The sequence below is a fragment of the Chamaea fasciata genome, unplaced genomic scaffold (genome assembly GCF_029207755.1).
Source record: "Chamaea fasciata isolate MVZ Bird 193981 ecotype frontalis unplaced genomic scaffold, bChaFas1.0.hap1 SCAF_383, whole genome shotgun sequence".
NCBI lineage: Eukaryota > Metazoa > Chordata > Aves > Passeriformes > Sylviidae > Chamaea > Chamaea fasciata.
This window is the reverse complement of record NW_027094468.1, coordinates 45469-66106: the sequence shown is the minus strand read 5'-3', so window position 1 is coordinate 66106 and position 20638 is coordinate 45469. Positions and strand designations below refer to the sequence as shown.

At 55.5% G+C, this 20638-nt stretch overlaps 2 protein-coding genes across 2 annotated transcripts in view; one reads left to right on the top strand and one right to left on the bottom strand.

Annotated features, from left to right (window-relative positions):
• Positions 1–7872, top strand: part of LOC136305376 (maestro heat-like repeat-containing protein family member 1) — a 29152-nt gene extending 21280 nt beyond the window's left edge. Inside the window, exons 9-11 of the mRNA XM_066208623.1 lie at positions 1511–1613; positions 2445–2510; positions 7298–7872. Coding sequence (XP_066064720.1) covers positions 1511–1613; positions 2445–2510; positions 7298–7383 — 255 coding nt within the window. The 3' untranslated portion in view covers positions 7384–7872. The remainder of the gene's footprint in view (positions 1–1510; positions 1614–2444; positions 2511–7297) is intronic.
• Positions 7873–9484: 1612 nt separating this feature from the next.
• Positions 9485–20638, bottom strand: part of BOP1 (BOP1 ribosomal biogenesis factor) — a 29057-nt gene continuing 17903 nt past the window's right edge. Inside the window, exons 10-13 of the mRNA XM_066208626.1 lie at positions 13182–13470; positions 13000–13084; positions 11186–11293; positions 9485–9936 (exon numbers count right to left, since the gene is read on the bottom strand). Coding sequence (XP_066064723.1) covers positions 9783–9936; positions 11186–11293; positions 13000–13084; positions 13182–13470 — 636 coding nt within the window. The 3' untranslated portion in view covers positions 9485–9782. The remainder of the gene's footprint in view (positions 9937–11185; positions 11294–12999; positions 13085–13181; positions 13471–20638) is intronic.

Below are 20638 nucleotides of genomic sequence, written 5' to 3'. Positions count from 1 at the left end.
GGGGACATTGGGAATGCGATACGGGGCTGGATTGGGGGTGGGACACTGGGATTTGGCGATGCCCCAGATGTCCCCAATGTCCCCAGAGTCCCCCGATATCCCAATGTCCCCAATGTCCCCAACATTCCCAATATTCCCAAAAACTCCCCCAACGTCCCGAAGATCCCCCAGTGTCCCGAACACCTCCAGTGTCCCCGATCTTCTTCAATGTCCCCAGCGTTCCCAACATCCCCAGTGTCCCAAACATCCCCCCGACGTCCCCGATGTCCCCAAACTCCTCAATGTCCCCAGCGTCCCAAATGTCCCCGATGTCCCCAACGTCCTCAATGTCCCCATTGTCCCCAACACCCCCGACGTCCCCAATGTCCCCAATCCCCCTCGATGTCCCCAACATCTCCAACATCCTCAATGTCCGCAACACTCCCAATGTCCCCGATGTCCCCAATGTCCTCAATGTCCCCATTGTCCCCAACACCCCCGATGTCCCCATTGTCCCCAATCCCCCTCAATGTCCCCAACATCCCCAACATCCTCAATGTCCCCGATGTCCCCAACACCCGCAACACCCTTGATGTCCCCAATGTCCCCAATGTGTCCAATCCCCCACAATGCCCCCAACATCCCCGATGTCCCCGATGTCCCCAATGTCCCCAATGTCCCCCAATGTCCCCAATGTCCCCAGTGTCTGCAATCCCCCACGATGTCCCCAACACCCCCGATGTCCCCGATGTCCCCAATGTCCCCAATCCCCCTCAATGTCCCCAATGTCCCCAACACCCCCGATGTCCCCACTGTCTTCAATGACCCCGATGTCCCCGATGTCCCCAATCCTCTGCCATGTCCCCAACACCCCCACTGTCCCCAATGTCCCCAACACTCCCAATGTCCCCATTGTCCCCAATCCCCCTCAATGTCCCCAGCATCCCCAACGTCCCCAATGTCCCCATTGTCCCCAACAACCCCGATGTCCCCCGAGGTCCCCGATGTCCCCAACACCCCCAATGTCCCCAACACCCCCAATGTCCCCGATGTCCCCAACATCCCCGATGTCCCCAACGTCCCCGATGTCCCCGATGTCCCCAATGTCCCCAATGTCCCCGATGTCCCCAACGTCCCCGATGTCCCCGATGTCCCCGATGTCCCCGACGTCCCCAGCATCCCCAACGTCCCCGGCGTCCCCAGCACCCCCAACGTCCCCGACGTCCCCAACACCCCCAATGTCCCCAACATCCCCAACGTCCTCAATGTCCCCATTGTCCCCAACACTCCCGATGTCCCCAGTGTCCCCAACATCCCCGATGTCCCCGATGTCCCCATTGTCCCCAATCCCCCTCAATGTCCCCAATGTCCCCAACACCCCCGATGTCCCCACTGTCTTCAATGCACCCAATGTCCCCAATGTCCCCGATGTCCCCAATGTCTCCCGATGTCCCCAATGTCCCCGACGTCCCCAACACCCCCGACGTCCCCGGCGTTCCCGACGTCCCCGGCGTCCCCCGTGTCCCCGCAGATGCGCAGCCACCCGTCCCTGCTGAGCCGCCTCGTCTCCACCAACCTCTTCTACTTCAAGAGCCCCTGGCGGGAGCTGCGGGCGGCGGCGGCCATGTTCATCGGTGAGGGGACAGGGACACCGCGGTGGCCTTTGTCACCCGGGGGGTGGCATCAACCATGGCGGGGGATGTCCCCCAAGGGGGTTTTGGGCGATTTTTTTGGGGTGATTTTGAAGGTTTTGGGGTCTCTGGTGACCCCAAACTTGTCCCCAACTGGTCTCCGCTCTTGTCACCTCCTGGGGTCACCACGGTGGTGGCTTTTGTCCCCAGGAGGTGACATCACTCCTGAAGGTGCCCAGGGAGTTTTTTGAGCCGGTTTTGGACGATTTTTGGGGTGATTTTGAAGGTTTTGGGGTCCCTGGTGACCCCAGTGCTGTCCCTGGGTGGACTCAGGTCCTGTCACCTCCTGGGGTCACCACGGTGGTGGCTTTTGTCCCCAGGAGGTGACATGGCTCCTGGAGGTCCCCAGGGAGTTTTTTGAGCTGGTTTTGGACGATTTTTGGGGTGATTTTGAAGGTTTTGGGGTCCCTGGTGACCCCAAACTTTTCCCTGGGTGGACTCAGGTCCTGTCACCTCCTGGGGTCACCACGGTGGTGGCTTTTGTCCCCAGGAGGTGACATGGCTCCTGGAGGTCCCCAGGGGGTTTTGGGGGTTGGTTTTGGACGATTTTTGGGGTGATTTTGAAGGTTTTGGGGTCTCTGGTGACCCCAAACTTGTCCCCAGGTGGACTCAGGTCCTGTCACCTCCTGGGGTCACCACGGTGGTGGCTTTTGTCCCCAGGAGGTGACATGGCTCCTGGGAGGTTTTTGAGCTGGTTTTGTTCGATTTTGGGATATTTTGGGATAATTTGGGCGTTTTTTTGGGAACGTTCCCCAATCCCGAAATTCCCCTCAGGGTTCCTGGTGCTCCACGTGGACGAGGAGCAGGGCCAGCAGGTGGACCTGGACCAGCTCATCTCCGGTGAGTGGGAATTCCCCAATCCCCCAATCCCTGAATTCCCAAATCCCCGAATTCCCAAAATCCTGAAATCCCGAATTCCCCAATTCCCCAATCCCTGAATTCCCAAATCCCCGAATTCCCAAAATCCTGAAATCCCGAATTCCCCAATTCCCCAATCCCTGAATTCCCAAATCCCCGAATTCCCAAATTCCCACATTCCCACATTCCTGAAATCCCAAAGTCCTGAATTCCTCAGTCCCTGAATTCCCAAGTTCCTGAAATCCCAAATTCCCAGATTCCTGAAGTCCCGAATTCCCAAATTCCCAAATACCCAAATCCCTGAAATCCTGAATTCCTAAATACCCAAATCCCCGAATTCCCACAATCCCAAATTCCTGAATTCCCAAATTCCTGAAGTCCCCAAAATCCCAAAATCCCAAATTCCCGAAATCTCAAATTCCCAAATTCCTGATTTTTAGGGGGAAAATAAAAATCTACATTTTGTTGGATATAAACATCAATTTTGGGGAAAATCCCACATTTTTTGGGCCAAATCCCTCATTTTTGAGGAAAACAAAAATCCCTCTTTTTTTTGCCAAAATCCTTGGATTTGGGGGGAAAAAACCCATTTTTAAGGGAAATTCCCTCATTTTTAGGAAAAAAAAAATCGCCTTTTTAAGGCCAAACTGCTTTTTTTTTTGGCGGAAAAATTCCCATTTTTGAGGAAAAAAATTCCCGTTTTTGGGAAAAAAACCCTCCTCATTTTTAGGGAAAAATCCCTGATTTTTAAGGAAATAAAATCCCTTATTTTAAAGGAAAAAAAAATATTTTTAGGGAAAAATTTCCCCACTTTTATGGGGAAAATCCCTCATTTTTAGGGACAAAAATTCCTTCGTTTTTAAGGAGAAAATTTCCCATTTTTTAAGGAAAAAATTCCTGATTTTAAGGAGAAAAAAAAATCCCATTTTTAGGAAAAATCAAATCCTGTTTTTAGGGCTAAACTCCTCATTTTTAGGGGAAAAAAAAATCCCATTTTAGGAGGAAAAAAATTCCCATTTTAGGAGGGGGGAAAAACATTCTCATTTTTAGGGAAAAAATCCCTCATTTTTACGGAAAAAAATTGCCTTTTTTTTTTTTTATTGCCTCAATTTTGAGGAAACAATTTCCCATATTTGGTAAAAAAAATCCCTCATTTTCAAGGAAAAAAATTCCCATTTTTAGGGAGAAATCTCTCCTTTCTTAAGGGGAGCCTCCGCCCTCATTTTAAGGAAAGAATCCCTTGTTTTTAAACAAAAAAATTCCCGTTTTTAGGGAGAAAAAATTCCAATTTTTAGGGGAGAAAAAAAATCCAATTTTTGGGGGGAAAATTCTCATTTTTAAGGAAAAGGCTTCCCATTTTTTTTGGGAAAATTCCACATTTTTAGGGCAAAAAAATCCCCCCCCTTTTTTTTTAATCCCTCATTTTAAGGAAAAAAAAATCCCATTTTTTTTAAGGCAAAAATCCTCATTTTTAAAGGAAAAGACTTCCCAATTTTGGGGGAAAATCCCTCATTTTTAGGGCAAAAAAAACCTTTTTTTTAATCTCTCATTTTTATGGAAAAAAAATTCCCATTTTTAGGGCAAAAATCCTCATTTTTTAAGGAAAAGACTTCCCATTTTTTTTGGAAAATCCCTCATTTTTAGGGCAAAAAAAACCCTTTTCTTTTTTTTTTTTGATCCCTCATTTTTAAGGAAAAAAATCCCATTTTAGAGGGGAAAAAAAAATCCCATTTTTAGGTGAAAATTCCTCTTTTTTTTGGGGGGGGGGAAATCCCACATTTTTAGGGGAAAAAACCTCTTTTTTTTTTTTTTTTGATCCCTCATTTTTAAGGAAAAAAAAATCCCATTTTTAGGCAAAAATCCTCATTTTTTGAGGAAAACACTTCCCATTTTTTGGGGAAAATCCCTCATTTTTAGGGCAAAAAACCCCCTTTTTTTAATCTCTCATTTTTATGGAAAAAAAAATCCCATTTTTAGGGCAAAACCCCTCATTTTTTAAAGAAAACACTTCCCATTTTTTTTTGGAAAATCCCACATTTTTAGGGCAAAAAAACCTTTTTTTATTTTCTTAAATCCCTCATTTTTAAGGAAAAAAAAATTCCCATTTTTAGGGCAAAAATCCTCATTTTTTAAGGAAAAAATTTCCCATTTTGGGGGGGAAAAATCCCTCATTTTTAGGGCAAGAAAAACCCTTTTCTTTTTTTTTTTTTAATCCCTCATTTTTAAGGAAAAAAATCCCATTTTAGGGGGAAAAAAAATTTCCCATTTTTAGGTGAAAACTCCTCTTTTTTGGGGGGGGGAAATCCCACATTTTTAGGGCAAAAAACCCTTTTTTTATTTTTTTAAATCCCTCGTTTTTAAGGAAAAAAATTCCCATTTTTAGGGCAAAAAAATCCTTTTTTTTTAATCTCTCATTTTTATGGAAAAAAAATTCCCATTTTTAAGGCAAAAATCCTCATTTTTAAAGGAAAAGACTTCCCATTTTGGGGGGAAAATCCCTCATTTTTAGGGCAAAAAAAAAACCCTTTTTTTTTTTAATCCCTCATTTTTAAGGAAAAAAATCCCATTTTTAGGGGGAAAAAAAAATTCCCGTTTTTCGGTGAAAACTCCTCATTTTTTGGGGGGGGCGGATTGTGGGAATTTTGGGAATTTACGTCCCGTACCTCCCGGGAAGGGCCCTCTTGGCTCCCCGGGCGCGGGATGAAATCACTTTCCTGGATTTCAGGGATTTTTTCCTCCCTTCTCCGCTCTGACCTCATCCCGTGGAGCCGAGCCCGGAAAATTCCTGAGCTTTCCAAAAACTCTAAAAAAGGGAAAATAATAAAAAAAAAAACTCGTTTTTTTTTTTAAACTTCGGCTCAGAGGACAGGAATAAAAATTTAAAAAAAATAAAAAAATAGGAGGGGTTGGAATTCAACCCGGAATTCCGGGAATTTTTTTGGGGATGGAAGGGAGGGGGTTTGGATCCCGTCAGGAATGAGGGAAAATCCCCGAAGGATTTGGGATAAAAAAAAAAAAAAAATAAGAAAAAAATTGGGATTTAAAAAAAAAAAAACCAAAATCCGCTGGATTAATTCCTGGAGCTGCTCCAGGATTTGGGAACGGGGGGGGTTTGGGAATGAGAGGTTTGGCCGGGAAAATCCCTGGGGGAGTTTTTAGGGATTTGTTTTTCCCAAAAAATTTAAAAAAAAAAAAAAAAGAGGATTTTGTTCCTATCGTTATCCGGGATTTGATGATTGACAGGGAAAGTTTCCGGGGGGAGAAAAGGGAACAAAACTCGGGATGATCCCTCCCCCCAAAAAAAACCCCTAAAATTAAAGGCTCGGGATGATCCCAAAAAAATGAAAAGGGAAGGTGCAGGATGATCCCAAGAAAGTGAAAGTTTGGGATGATCCCAAAATGATTTGAATTCAAAGGAAAGGCTCGGGATGGTCCCAAAGAAGTAAAATTGAAGGGGCGGGATGATCCCAAAAAAGTTAAAATTAAGGGCTCAGGATGATCCCAAAAATCCTAATCCCCGATCCCGATCCCTGATCCTAAACCTGATCCCAAACCTGACCCTGACCCTGATCCAAATCCTGACCCTGATCCCGGTCCCGATCCCCATCCCGATCCTGATCCCAATCCCGATCCCAATCCTGATTCTGATCCTGATCTGGATCCCAGTCCCAATTCTGTACCTGATCCCGATCCCAATCCTGACCCTGATCCTGATTCTCATCCTGATCCTCATCCTGACCCTGATCCCGATCCCAATTCCGATCCCAGTCCTGATCCAGATCCCGATCCCAGTCCTGATTCTGATCCTGATCTGGATCCCAGTCCCAATTCTGAACCTGATCCCGATCCCAATCCTGACCCTGATCCTGATTCTCATCCTGATCCTCATCCTGACCCTGATCCTGATCCCGATCCCGATCCCAATTCAGAACCTGATCCCGATCCCAATCCCGATCCTGATCCCAAACGTGATCCCAACACTGATCCCGATCCTGATCTTGACCCTGTCCCTAATCCTGCCCCTGATCCTGATCCCGATCCCAATCCTGATCCCCATCCCGATCCCAACCCTGATTTCAATCCCGATCCTGATCCCAATCCCAACCCTGATCCCGATCCCAATCCTGATCCCGATCCCAACCCTGATTTCCATCCTGATCCCGATCCCAATCCTGATCCCGATCCCAACCCTGATTTCAATCCCGATCCCGATCCCAATCCCGCTCCTGATCCCCATCCCGATCCCAACCCTGATTTCGATCTCAATCCCGATCCCAATCCCAATCCTGATCCCCATCCCGATCCCAACCCTGATTTCGATCTCAATCCCAATCCCAATCCCGACCCTGATCCCAATCCGAACCCTGATTTCGATCCCGATCCCAATCCTGACTCTGATCCCGATCCCAACCCTGATTTCGATCCCGATCCCGATCCCGACCCTGATTTCAATCCCGATCCCGACCCTGATCCCGGTCCCGACCCTGATCCCGATCCCAATCCTGATCCCGATCCCAACCCTGATTTCGATCCTGATCCCAATCCCAATCCCGATCCCGATCCAAATCCTGACCCTGATCCTGATCCCAACCCTGATTTCGATCCCGCTCCCGCCCCTGACGCGATCCCAATCCCAACCCTGATTTCGATCCCGATCCCGATCCCGACCCCGATCCCGATCCCAACCCTGATTTCGATCCCGATCCCGACCCCGATCCCGATCCCGATCCGCTCCCGCCCCTGACGCGATCCCTGCGGTGCCGTTCCAGCCCTGAAGCTGCTGCTGAAGGATCCGGTTCCGGCCGTGCGGGTCAAGGTGGCCGAGACCCTGGGACGCCTCGTCCGCCTCCTCTGAATCCCGGAATTCCCGAAATTCCCGGAATTCCCAGAATTCCCGGGCCCTGGGACGTCTCGTCCGCCTCCTCTGAATCCCGGAATTCCCGAAATTCCCGGAATTCCCAGAATTCCCAGGCCCTGGGACGCCTCGTCCGCCTCCTCTGAATCCCGGAATTCCCAAAATTCCCGGAATTCCCAGAATTCCCGGGCCCTGGGACGCCTCGTCCGCCTCCTCTGAATCCCGGAATTCCGGGAATTCCCGGCTGTGCTCAGCAATACCCCGGGGGATCCCAATCCACGGGAAAAAGTCTTCCTGCCCCTGAGAGATCCCGGGATCCACTCCCAGCCCTGCTGCTGCTCCCGGAGGATCCGGGATCCACTCCCAGCCCTGCTGCTGCTTCCCGATGGATCACGGGATCCGTTCCCGGAATTCCCGGCCGGAATCTCCCCCTCCCCCTCCCCCCCCCCGTACAGAGACTTATTTTTAAATAAAGCTTTTGGCTCCTGATCCCGCTCTGGAATTTCTTGATCCCTCAGGATCTGGGGGGTGGGGAGGGGTGATCCCGCCTGCGTTTCCACGGGGTGACCCAGGGATCCTTCCCAGCCGCTCATCCCTTGGGAAAATTCCGGAATTTCCAGGCTGGTCCCGCCCCGTTTCTGTCCCGACTCTGGGTTTTCCTTTGGGATCCCATTCCAGGTCCTGTCCCAGATCCCATTCCAGATCCCATTCCAGGTCCTGTCCCAGATCCCATTCCAGATCCCATTCCAGGTGGTTTTTCCAGATCCTGCTCCAGATCCCGTTCCAGGTCCTGGTCCAGACCCCCTTTCCCATCCTATCCCAAATCCTATTCCAGATCCCATTCCCGATCCCTTTCCAGATCCCATTCCAGGTCCTATCCCAGAATCTATTCCAGGTCCCATTCCAGGACCCGTTCCAGATCCTGTTCTCGACCCTATTCCAGATCCTGCTCCAGATCCCATCCCAGATCCTCTTCCAGGTCCTATCCCAGATCCCATTCCAGGTCCTATTCCAGATCCTCTTCCAGGTCCCATTCCAGGTCCCATTCCCGATCCTATTCCAGATCCTGCTCCAGATCCCATTTCAGATCCCATCCTAAATCCTCTTCCAGGTCACATTTCAGGTCCCATTCCAGGACTCGGTCCCGATCCTATTCCAGACCCTGCTCCAGATCCCATTTCAGATCCCATCCCAAATCCTATTCCAGGTCCCATTCCAGGTCCTATCCCAGATCCCATTGCAGGTCCTATCCCAAATCCTACTCCAGGTCCCATTCCAGGACCCATTCCAGATCCCGTTCTCGATCCTATCCCAGATCCCATTTCAGATCCCGTTCCCGGTCCTCTTCCAGGACCCGTTCCAGGTCCCGCTCCATTCCCTGGCCTCTTTTCCTGGGATAAATCAAATCCAGGGAATCTCGTCCCCTGCTGTGGTCACTTCCAGCTTCCAGGGGGATCCCATTCCAGATCCCATTCCAGATCCCATTCCAGATCCCGTCCCAAAGGCCCCCCCAAAACCCCCCTTCCCTTCTTCCAGGGGATCCCGGGACTTTTCCCTGTAGGGAATGTGGGGATGGGCTCGGGATGGGGATATCGGGAAATGGGGACACTGGGGGAGTATTTGGGAATTCAGGACACAAAGAGCCCGGAATTGTATCCCCCCCAAAAAAATCCTTGATTGAGCGCTGTGAGTTCCGACCCTGCGATTCCCGCTGGATCCAGTGGATCCCGTCGGGTCTGGTGGTTTTCTTCAGGAATGTCCGGTGTAGGGAATGTGGGGATGGGAATTTTGGGGAATTCAGGACACGAGGAGCCCGGAATTGTACCTAAAAAAAACCCCCCTTTAGTGAGCGCTGGGAATTCCGGTGGATCCCGCTGGATCCTGGTGGATCCCATCAGGTGTAGGGACAACGGGAGATGTGGGAATGGGAATATTGGGAATTATTTGGGAATTCGGGACACAAACAGCCTGGAAATGCATAAAAAAACCCCCCTCTGATTTATTGAGCGCTGAGAATTCCGGCGTTGGATCTGGGTGGATCCCGGTGGATCCCGGCGGATCCCATCAGGTGTAGGGACAATGGGAGACGCAGGGAATGGGAATATTGGGGAATTTCTGGGAATTCAGGACACAAACAGCCTGGAACTGTATCCAAAAAAACTCCAATTTATTGAGCGCTGGGAATTCCAGCACCGGAATTCCCATTGGATCCCGGTGGATCCTGGTGGATCCCATCAGGTGTAGGGACAATGGGAGACGTGGGGATGGGAATATTTGGAGAATTTCTGGGAATTCGGGACACAAACAGCCCGGAACTGCATCCAAAAACCGCCCCGATTTATGGAGCGCGGGGAATTGCGGCGTTGGTGGACCGGGCGGATCGGCTGGATCTGCGGTGATCAGGTGTAGAGGCGCACGGTGCCGTCGGCGCCGGAGGAGAAGAGCCAGGGCTGCTGGGGGTGGAAGGCGACGTCGAGCACGCCCAGGTCCAGCGCGGGGGCGTGGCCCTTGAGCACCTTCAGCGGCACCAGCAGCGCGTTCTGCAGCAGGTCACTGCCGGCACACGGAACGGGAAGAGCCACGACGGGAACGACGACGACGACGACGGGAACAACGACGACGGGAACGACGAGGGGAACGACGACGACGGGAACAACGACGGGAACGACGACGGGAATAACGATGGGAATGACAGGAATAACGACAGGAATAACGACGGGAACGACGACGGGAATAGCGACGGGAATCCCACGGACCAATCCCATGGATCCCCCAGATCCCAGGGACCAATCCCATTGATCCCAGGGACCAATCCCATGGATCCCCCAGATCCCAGGGATCGATCCCATCGATTCCCCAGATCCCACGGACCAATCCCATCGATCCCCCAGATCCCACAGACCAATCCCATTGATCCCAGGGACCGATCCCATTGATCCCCCAGATCCCATGGACCAATCCCATCGATCCAATGGACCAATCCCATGGATCCCCCAGATCCCAGGGACCAATCCCATCGATCCCGCAGATCCCACGGACCAATCCCATGGATCCCCCAGATCCCAGGGACCAATCCCATGGATCCCCCAGATCCCACGGACCAATCCCATGGATCCCCCAGATCCCAGGGACCAATCCCATGGATCCCAGGGACCAATCCCATGGATCCCCCAGATCCCACGGACCAATCCCATGGATCCCCCAGATCCCAGGGACCAATCCCATCGATCCCAGGGACCAATCCCATGGATCCCCCAGATCCCCTGGACCGATCCCATCGATCCCCCAGATCCCAGGGACCAATCCCATTGATCCCCCAGATCCCAGGGACCAATCCCATGGATCCCCCAGATCCCAGGGACCAATCCCATGGATCCCCCAGGTCCCCTGGACCGATCCCATGGATCCCCCAGATCCCCTGGACCGATCCCATGGATCCCCCAGGTCCCCTGGACCGATCCCATGGATCCCCCAGATCCCCTGGACCAATCCCATGGATCCCCCAGATCCCATGGACCAATCCCATGGATTCCCCAGATCCCAGGGACCAATCCCATCGATCCCATGGACCAATCCCATCGATCCCCCAGATCCCACAGACCAATCCCATCCATCCCCCAGATCCCACAGACCAATCCCATCGATCCCCCAGGTCCCCTGGCCCGATCCCAGGGATCCCCCAGGTCCCCTGGCCCGATCCCAGGGATCCCCCAGATCCCCTGGCCCGATCCCAGGGATCCCCCAGGTCCCCTGGGCCGATCCCACGGATCCCCGGATCCCAGGACGGAATCCCGCGGCTCACTTGTAGACCATGCCGTGGCAGACGATGACGGTGCCGTCGTCGGAGGCGGAGGCGAACAGCGGGTAGCGCCGGTGGAACGACACCGCCCGCAGCGCCCGCCGGTGGTGCCTGGAAAAAACACCGGGAAAACCGGGATAACGGACCCCGGAAAACCGGGGTAACGGACCCCGAATAACCGGGATAACGGACCCGGAAAATCGGGATAACGGGCGGGGAAAATCGGGATAACGGACCCCGAAAACCGGGACAACGGACCCCGAATAACCGGGATAACGGACCCCGAAAACCGGGATAACGGACCTGGAAAACCGGGATAACGGACCCCGAATAACCGGGAGAACGGACCCGGAAAACCGGGATAACGGACCCCGAAAACCGGGATAACGGGCGGGGAAAATCGGGATAACGGACCCCGAAAACCGGGATAACGGACCCCGAAAACCGGGATAACAGGCGGGGAAAACCGGGATAACGGGCGGGGAAACTCGGGATAACGGACCCGGAAAATCGGGATAACGGACCCGGAAAATCGGGATAACGGACCCCGAAAACCGGGACAACGGGCGGGGAAAACCGGGATAACGGGCGGGGAAAACCAGGATAACGGACCCGAAAACCGGGATAACGGACCCCGAAAACCGGGATAACAGGCGGGGAAAACCGGGATAACGGACCCCAAAAATCGGGATAACGGGCGGGGAAAACCGGGATAACGGACCCGGAAAATCGGGATAACGGACCCGGAAAATCGGGATAACGGGCAGGGAAAACCGGGAGAACGGACCTGGAAAATCGGGATAACGGGCGGGGAAAACCAGGATAACGGGCGGGGAAAACCAGGATAACGGGCGGGGAACATCGGGATAATGAACCGGGAAAATGTGGAATAACATAATGGGAAAATCGGGATAATGGACTGGGAAAAATCGGGATAATGGACCAGGAAAAATTGGGATAATGGACCAGGAAAATGTGGAATAACATAATGGGAAAATCGGGATAATGGACTGGGAAAAACCGGGATAACAGCCAAGGATAATCCGGGATAATCAACCCAGGAAAACGTGGGATAGCAGCCTGGGAAAAACCAGGATAACAACCTGGAAAAATGTGGGATAATGTGGGATGACAAGCCAGGAAAATGTGGGATAACAGCCCAGGAAAAAGCGGGATAACAACCCGGGATAATCTGGGATAACAGCCCAGGAAAAAGTGGGATAAAAACCTGGGAAAAACCGGGAAAACAACCCAGGAGAAACCAGGATAACAACCCGGGATAATGTGGGATAATGAACCCAGGAGAAAGTGGGATAACAACCCGGGAAAAACCGGGAAAACAACCCGGGATAATCTGGGATAACAACCCGGAATAATTTGGGATAACGAGGGGAAACGTGGGCTAACAACCCGGGAAAAACCGGGATAACAACCCGGGATAATCTGGGATAACAACCCAGGACAATTTGGGATAACGAGGGGAAACGTGGGCTAACAACCCGGGAAAAACCGGGATAACAACCCGGGAAAAACCGGGATAACAACCCTGGATAATCTGGGATAACAACCCGGAACAATTTGGGATAACGAGGGGAAACGTGGGCTAACAACCCGGGAAAAACCGGGATAACAACCCGGGATAATCTGGGATAACCACCCAGGACAATTTGGGATAACCGCCCAGGACAATTTGGGATAACAACCCGGATTCATCTCCCAGTAATCCCACAGAGAGCCGGGACGCCGGGGACGCTCCGGGGCCAACCCCGGCGGATCCGGGCGGATCCGGGCGGATCCCGGCGGATCCCGGCACCCACCGGAGCAGGCGGTAGGGCCGCGTGGACAGGTCGAGGTCGAACCAGGCCAGCTTGCTGTCGTAACTGCCGCAGATGACGTTATCCCCTACGGGAAACACGGGACACCCGTCGATCCATCGGGATCCACCCGCCGGGTGGGGACGGAGAACGCGCCGGCGGATCCCGGGGAATCCCGCCCGCACCTGCGGGATGCACGGCCATGCTGGAGATCCACCGGCAGTTGCTCTGCAGTTTCTTGGCCAGCTCGCGGCGCAGCAGGTTGTAGACGCGCACGGAGCGCTGCGAGGCCACCAGGAAGTAGGGCCGGCTGGGGTGGAAGCGCACGCACTGGATCATGCCGGGGCTTTTCCGGAAGGGATCCTGGCTCCAGCGCCGGCTGCTCTGGTGGATCAGCACCTGCCGCCCGCCGGGGTTGCGCAGCACCGAGGCCCAGTAGTCGCCCTTGGCGTGCCACGTCACCTGCGTCACCGGCTGCAATGGGAATGGGAATGGGATCGGGAATGGGATCGGGAATGGGATTGGGATTGGGATCCCGGAATCCCGACCCTATGGATCACCAGGAGTCGCCCTTGGCGTGCCACGTCACCTGCGTCACCGGCTGCAATGGGAATGGGATCGGGAATGGGAATGGGATCCCGGAATCCCGACCCTATGGATCGTCCTGGAGCTCCTTGGGATGGGATTGGGAATGGGATCCCGGAATCCCGACCCTATGGATCACCAGGAGTCGCCCTTGGCGTGCCACGTCACCTGCGTCACCGGCTGGAATGGGAATGGGATCGGGATTGGGAATGGGATCCGGGAATCCCGACCCTATGGATCATCCTGGAGCTCCTTGGGATGGGATTGGGAATGGGATCCTGGAATCCCGACCCTATGGATCACCAGGAGTCGCCCTTGGCGTGCCACGTCACCTGCGTCACCGGCTGGAATGGGAATGGGATCGGGATTGGGAATGGGATCCGGGAATCCCGACCCTATGGATCATCCTGGAGCTCCTTGGGATGGGATTGGGAATGGGATCCTGGAATCCCGACCCTATGGATCACCAGTAGTCGCCCTTGGCGTGCCACGTCACCTGCGTCACCGGCTGGAATGGGAATGGGATCGGGAATGGGATCGGGAATGGGATCGGGAATGGGATCGGGAATGGGATCGGGAATGGGATCCTGGAATCCCGACCCTATGGATCGTCCTGGAGCTCCTTGGGATGGGATTGGGAATGGGATCCCGGAATCCCGACCCTATGGATCACCAGGAGTCGCCCTTGGCGTGCCACGTCACCTGCGTCACCGGCTGGAATGGGATTGGGATCGGGAATGGGATCGGGAATGGGACCGGGAATGGGATCGGGAATGGGATCCCGGAATCCCGACCCCATGGATCACCAGGAGTCGCCCTTGGCGTGCCACGTCACCTGCGTCACCGGCTGCAATGGGAATGGGAATGGGATCGGGAATGGGATCGGGAATGGGACCGGGAATGGGATCGGGAATGGGATCCCGGAATCCCGACCCCATGGATCACCAGGAGTCGCCCTTGGCGTGCCACGTCACCTGCGTCACCGGCTGGAATGGGATTGGGATCGGGAATGGGATCGGGAATGGGATCGGGAATGGGATCGGGAATGGGATCCCGGAATCCCGACCCCATGGATCACCAGTAGTCGCCCTTGGCGTGCCACGTCACCTGCGTCACCGGCTGCAATGGGAATGGGATCGGGAATGGGATCGGGAATGGGATCGGGAATGGGATCGGGAATGGGATCCCGAAATCCCGACCCTATGGATTGTCCTGGAGCTCCTCGGGCTGGGAATGGGATCGGGAATGGGATCGGGAATGGGATCCCGGAATCCCGACCCTATGGATCACCAGGAGTCGCCCTTGGCGTGCCACGGCACCTGCGTCACCGGCTGGAATGGGATCGGGATCGGGAATGGGATCGGGAATGGGATCCGGGAATGGGATCGGGAATGGGATCCGGGAATCCCGACCCTATGGATCACCAGGAGTCGCCCTTGGCGTGCCACGTCACCTGCGTCACCGGCTGGAATGGGAATGGGATCGGGAATGGGATCGGGAATGGGATCCGGGAATGGGATCGGGAATGGGATCCCGGAATCCCGACCCTATGGATCACCAGTAGTCGCCCTTGGCGTGCCACGTCACCTGCGTCACCGGCTGGAATGGGAATGGGATCGGGAATGGGATCGGGAATGGGATCGGGAATGGGATCGGGAATGGGATCGGGAATGGGATCCTGGAATCCCGACCCTATGGATCGTCCTGGAGCTCCTTGGGATGGGATTGGGAATGGGATCCCGGAATCCCGACCCTATGGATCACCAGGAGTCGCCCTTGGCGTGCCACGTCACCTGCGTCACCGGCTGGAATGGGATTGGGATCGGGAATGGGATCGGGAATGGGACCGGGAATGGGATCGGGAATGGGATCCCGGAATCCCGACCCCATGGATCACCAGGAGTCGCCCTTGGCGTGCCACGTCACCTGCGTCACCGGCTGCAATGGGAATGGGAATGGGATCGGGAATGGGATCGGGAATGGGACCGGGAATGGGATCGGGAATGGGATCCCGGAATCCCGACCCCATGGATCACCAGGAGTCGCCCTTGGCGTGCCACGTCACCTGCGTCACCGGCTGGAATGGGATTGGGATCGGGAATGGGATCGGGAATGGGATCGGGAATGGGATCGGGAATGGGATCCCGGAATCCCGACCCCATGGATCACCAGTAGTCGCCCTTGGCGTGCCACGTCACCTGCGTCACCGGCTGCAATGGGAATGGGATCGGGAATGGGATCGGGAATGGGATCGGGAATGGGATCGGGAATGGGATCCCGAAATCCCGACCCTATGGATTGTCCTGGAGCTCCTCGGGCTGGGAATGGGATCGGGAATGGGATCGGGAATGGGATCCCGGAATCCCGACCCTATGGATCACCAGGAGTCGCCCTTGGCGTGCCACGGCACCTGCGTCACCGGCTGGAATGGGATCGGGATCGGGAATGGGATCGGGAATGGGATCCGGGAATGGGATCGGGAATGGGATCCGGGAATCCCGACCCTATGGATCACCAGGAGTCGCCCTTGGCGTGCCACGTCACCTGCGTCACCGGCTGGAATGGGAATGGGATCGGGATTGGGAATGGGATCCGGGAATCCCGACCCTATGGATCATCCTGGAGCTCCTTGGGATGGGATTGGGAATGGGATCCTGGAATCCCGACCCTATGGATCACCAGGAGTCGCCCTTGGCGTGCCACGTCACCTGCGTCACCGGCTGGAATGGGAATGGGATCGGGATTGGGAATGGGATCCGGGAATCCCGACCCTATGGATCATCCTGGAGCTCCTTGGGATGGGATTGGGAATGGGATCCTGGAATCCCGACCCTATGGATCACCAGTAGTCGCCCTTGGCGTGCCACGTCACCTGCGTCACCGGCTGGAATGGGAATGGGATCGGGAATGGGATCGGGAATGGGATCGGGAATGGGATCGGGAATGGGATCGGGAATGGGATCGGGAATGGGATCCTGGAATCCCGACCCTATGGATCGTCCTGGAGCTCCTTGGGATGGGATTGGGAATGGGATCCCGGAATCCCGACCCTATGGATCACCAGGAGTCGCCCTTGGCGTGCCACGTCACCTGCGTCACCGGCTGGAATGGGATCGGGATCGGGAATGGGATCGGGAATGGGATCCGGGAATGGGATCGGGAATGGGATCCGGGAATCCCGACCCTATGGATCACCAGGAGTCGCCCTTGGCGTGCCACGTCACCTGCGTCACCGGCTGGAATGGGAATGGGATCGGGATTGGGAATGGGATCCGGGAATCCCGACCCTATGGATCATCCTGGAGCTCCTTGGGATGGGATTGGGAATGGGATCCTGGAATCCCGACCCTATGGATCACCAGGAGTCGCCCTTGGCGTGCCACGTCACCTGCGTCACCGGCTGGAATGGGAATGGGATCGGGAATGGGATCGGGAATGGGATCCGGGAATGGGATCGGGAATGGGATCCCGGAATCCCGACCCTATGGATCACCAGTAGTCGCCCTTGGCGTGCCACGTCACCTGCGTCACCGGCTGCAATGGGAATGGGAATGGGATCGGGAATGGGATCGGGAATGGGACCGGGAATGGGATCGGGAATGGGATCCCGGAATCCCGACCCCATGGATCACCAGGAGTCGCCCTTGGCGTGCCACGTCACCTGCGTCACCGGCTGGAATGGGAATGGGATCGGGAATGGGATCGGGAATGGGATCGGGAATGGGATCGGGAATGGGATCGGGAATGGGATCCTGGAATCCCGACCCTATGGATCGTCCTGGAGCTCCTTGGGATGGGATTGGGAATGGGATCCCGGAATCCCGACCCTATGGATCACCAGGAGTCGCCCTTGGCGTGCCACGTCACCTGCGTCACCGGCTGGAATGGGAATGGGATCGGGAATGGGATCGGGAATGGGACCGGGAATGGGATCGGGAATGGGATCCCGGAATCCCGACCCCATGGATCACCAGGAGTCGCCCTTGGCGTGCCACGTCACCTGCGTCACCGGCTGGAATGGGATTGGGATCGGGAATGGGATCGGGAATGGGATCGGGAATGGGATCGGGAATGGGATCCCGGAATCCCGACCCCATGGATCACCAGTAGTCGCCCTTGGCGTGCCACGTCACCTGCGTCACCGGCTGCAATGGGAATGGGATCGGGAATGGGATCGGGAATGGGATCGGGAATGGGATCGGGAATGGGATCCCGAAATCCCGACCCTATGGATTGTCCTGGAGCTCCTCGGGCTGGGAATGGGATCGGGAATGGGATCGGGAATGGGATCCCGGAATCCCGACCCTATGGATCACCAGGAGTCGCCCTTGGCGTGCCACGGCACCTGCGTCACCGGCTGGAATGGGATCGGGATCGGGAATGGGATCGGGAATGGGATCCGGGAATGGGATCGGGAATGGGATCCGGGAATCCCAACCCTATGGATCACCAGGAGTCGCCCTTGGCGTGCCACGTCACCTGCGTCACCGGCTGGAATGGGAATGGGATCGGGATTGGGAATGGGATCCGGGAATCCCGACCCTATGGATCATCCTGGAGCTCCTTGGGATGGGATTGGGAATGGGATCCTGGAATCCCGACCCTATGGATCACCAGGAGTCGCCCTTGGCGTGCCACGTCACCTGCGTCACCGGCTGGAATGGGAATGGGATCGGGAATGGGATCGGGAATGGGATCGGGAATGGGATCGGGAATGGGATCCTGGAATCCCGACCCTATGGATCGTCCTGGAGCTCCTTGGGATGGGATTGGGAATGGGATCCCGGAATCCCGACCCTATGGATCACCAGGAGTCGCCCTTGGCGTGCCACGTCACCTGCGTCACCGGCTGGAATGGGATTGGGATCGGGAATGGGATCGGGAATGGGACCGGGAATGGGATCGGGAATGGGATCGGGAATGGGATCGGGAATGGGATCCTGGAATCCCGACCCTATGGATCGTCCTGGAGCTCCTTGGGATGGGATTGGGAATGGGATCCCGGAATCCCGACCCTATGGATCACCAGGAGTCGCCCTTGGCGTGCCACGTCACCTGCGTCACCGGCTGGAATGGGATTGGGATCGGGAATGGGATCGGGAATGGGACCGGGAATGGGATCGGGAATGGGATCCCGGAATCCCGACCCCATGGATCACCAGGAGTCGCCCTTGGCGTGCCACGTCACCTGCGTCACCGGCTGGAATGGGATTGGGATCGGGAATGGGATCGGGAATGGGATCGGGAATGGGATCGGGAATGGGATCCCGGAATCCCGACCCCATGGATCACCAGTAGTCGCCCTTGGCGTGCCACGTCACCTGCGTCACCGGCTGCAATGGGAATGGGATCGGGAATGGGATCGGGAATGGGATCGGGAATGGGATCGGGAATGGGATCCCGAAATCCCGACCCTATGGATTGTCCTGGAGCTCCTCGGGCTGGGAATGGGATCGGGAATGGGATCGGGAATGGGATCCCGGAATCCCGACCCTATGGATCACCAGGAGTCGCCCTTGGCGTGCCACGGCACCTGCGTCACCGGCTGGAATGGGATCGGGATCGGGAATGGGATCGGGAATGGGATCCGGGAATGGGATCGGGAATGGGATCCGGGAATCCCGACCCTATGGATCACCAGGAGTCGCCCTTGGCGTGCCACGTCACCTGCGTCACCGGCTGGAATGGGAATGGGATCGGGATTGGGAATGGGATCCGGGAATCCCGACCCTATGGATCATCCTGGAGCTCCTTGGGATGGGATTGGGAATGGGATCCTGGAATCCCGACCCTATGGATCACCAGGAGTCGCCCTTGGCGTGCCACGTCACCTGCGTCACCGGCTGGAATGGGAATGGGATCGGGATTGGGAATGGGATCCGGGAATCCCGACCCTATGGATCATCCTGGAGCTCCTTGGGATGGGATTGGGAATGGGATCCCGGAATCCCGACCCTATGGATCACCAGTAGTCGCCCTTGGCGTGCCACGTCACCTGCGTCACCGGCTGGAATGGGAATGGGATCGGGAATGGGATCGGGAATGGGATCGGGAATGGGATCGGGAATGGGATCGGGAATGGGATCGGGAATGGGATCCTGGAATCCCGACCCTATGGATCGTCCTGGAGCTCCTTGGGATGGGATTGGGAATGGGATCCCGGAATCCCGACCCTATGGATCACCAGGAGTCGCCCTTGGCGTGCCACGTCACCTGCGTCACCGGCTGGAATGGGATTGGGATCGGGAATGGGATCGGGAATGGGACCGGGAATGGGATCGGGAATGGGATCCCGGAATCCCGACCCCATGGATCACCAGGAGTCGCCCTTGGCGTGCCACGTCACCTGCGTCACCGGCTGCAATGGGAATGGGAATGGGATCGGGAATGGGATCGGGAATGGGACCGGGAATGGGATCGGGAATGGGATCCCGGAATCCCGACCCCATGGATCACCAGGAGTCGCCCTTGGCGTGCCACGTCACCTGCGTCACCGGCTGGAATGGGATTGGGATCGGGAATGGGATCGGGAATGGGATCGGGAATGGGATCGGGAATGGGATCCCGGAATCCCGACCCCATGGATCACCAGTAGTCGCCCTTGGCGTGCCACGTCACCTGCGTCACCGGCTGCAATGGGAATGGGATCGGGAATGGGATCGGGAATGGGATCGGGAATGGGATCGGGAATGGGATCCCGAAATCCCGACCCTATGGATTGTCCTGGAGCTCCTCGGGCTGGGAATGGGATCGGGAATGGGATCGGGAATGGGATCCCGGAATCCCGACCCTATGGATCACCAGGAGTCGCCCTTGGCGTGCCACGGCACCTGCGTCACCGGCTGGAATGGGATCGGGATCGGGAATGGGATCGGGAATGGGATCCGGGAATGGGATCGGGAATGGGATCCGGGAATCCCGACCCTATGGATCACCAGGAGTCGCCCTTGGCGTGCCACGTCACCTGCGTCACCGGCTGGAATGGGAATGGGATCGGGATTGGGAATGGGATCCGGGAATCCCGACCCTATGGATCATCCTGGAGCTCCTTGGGATG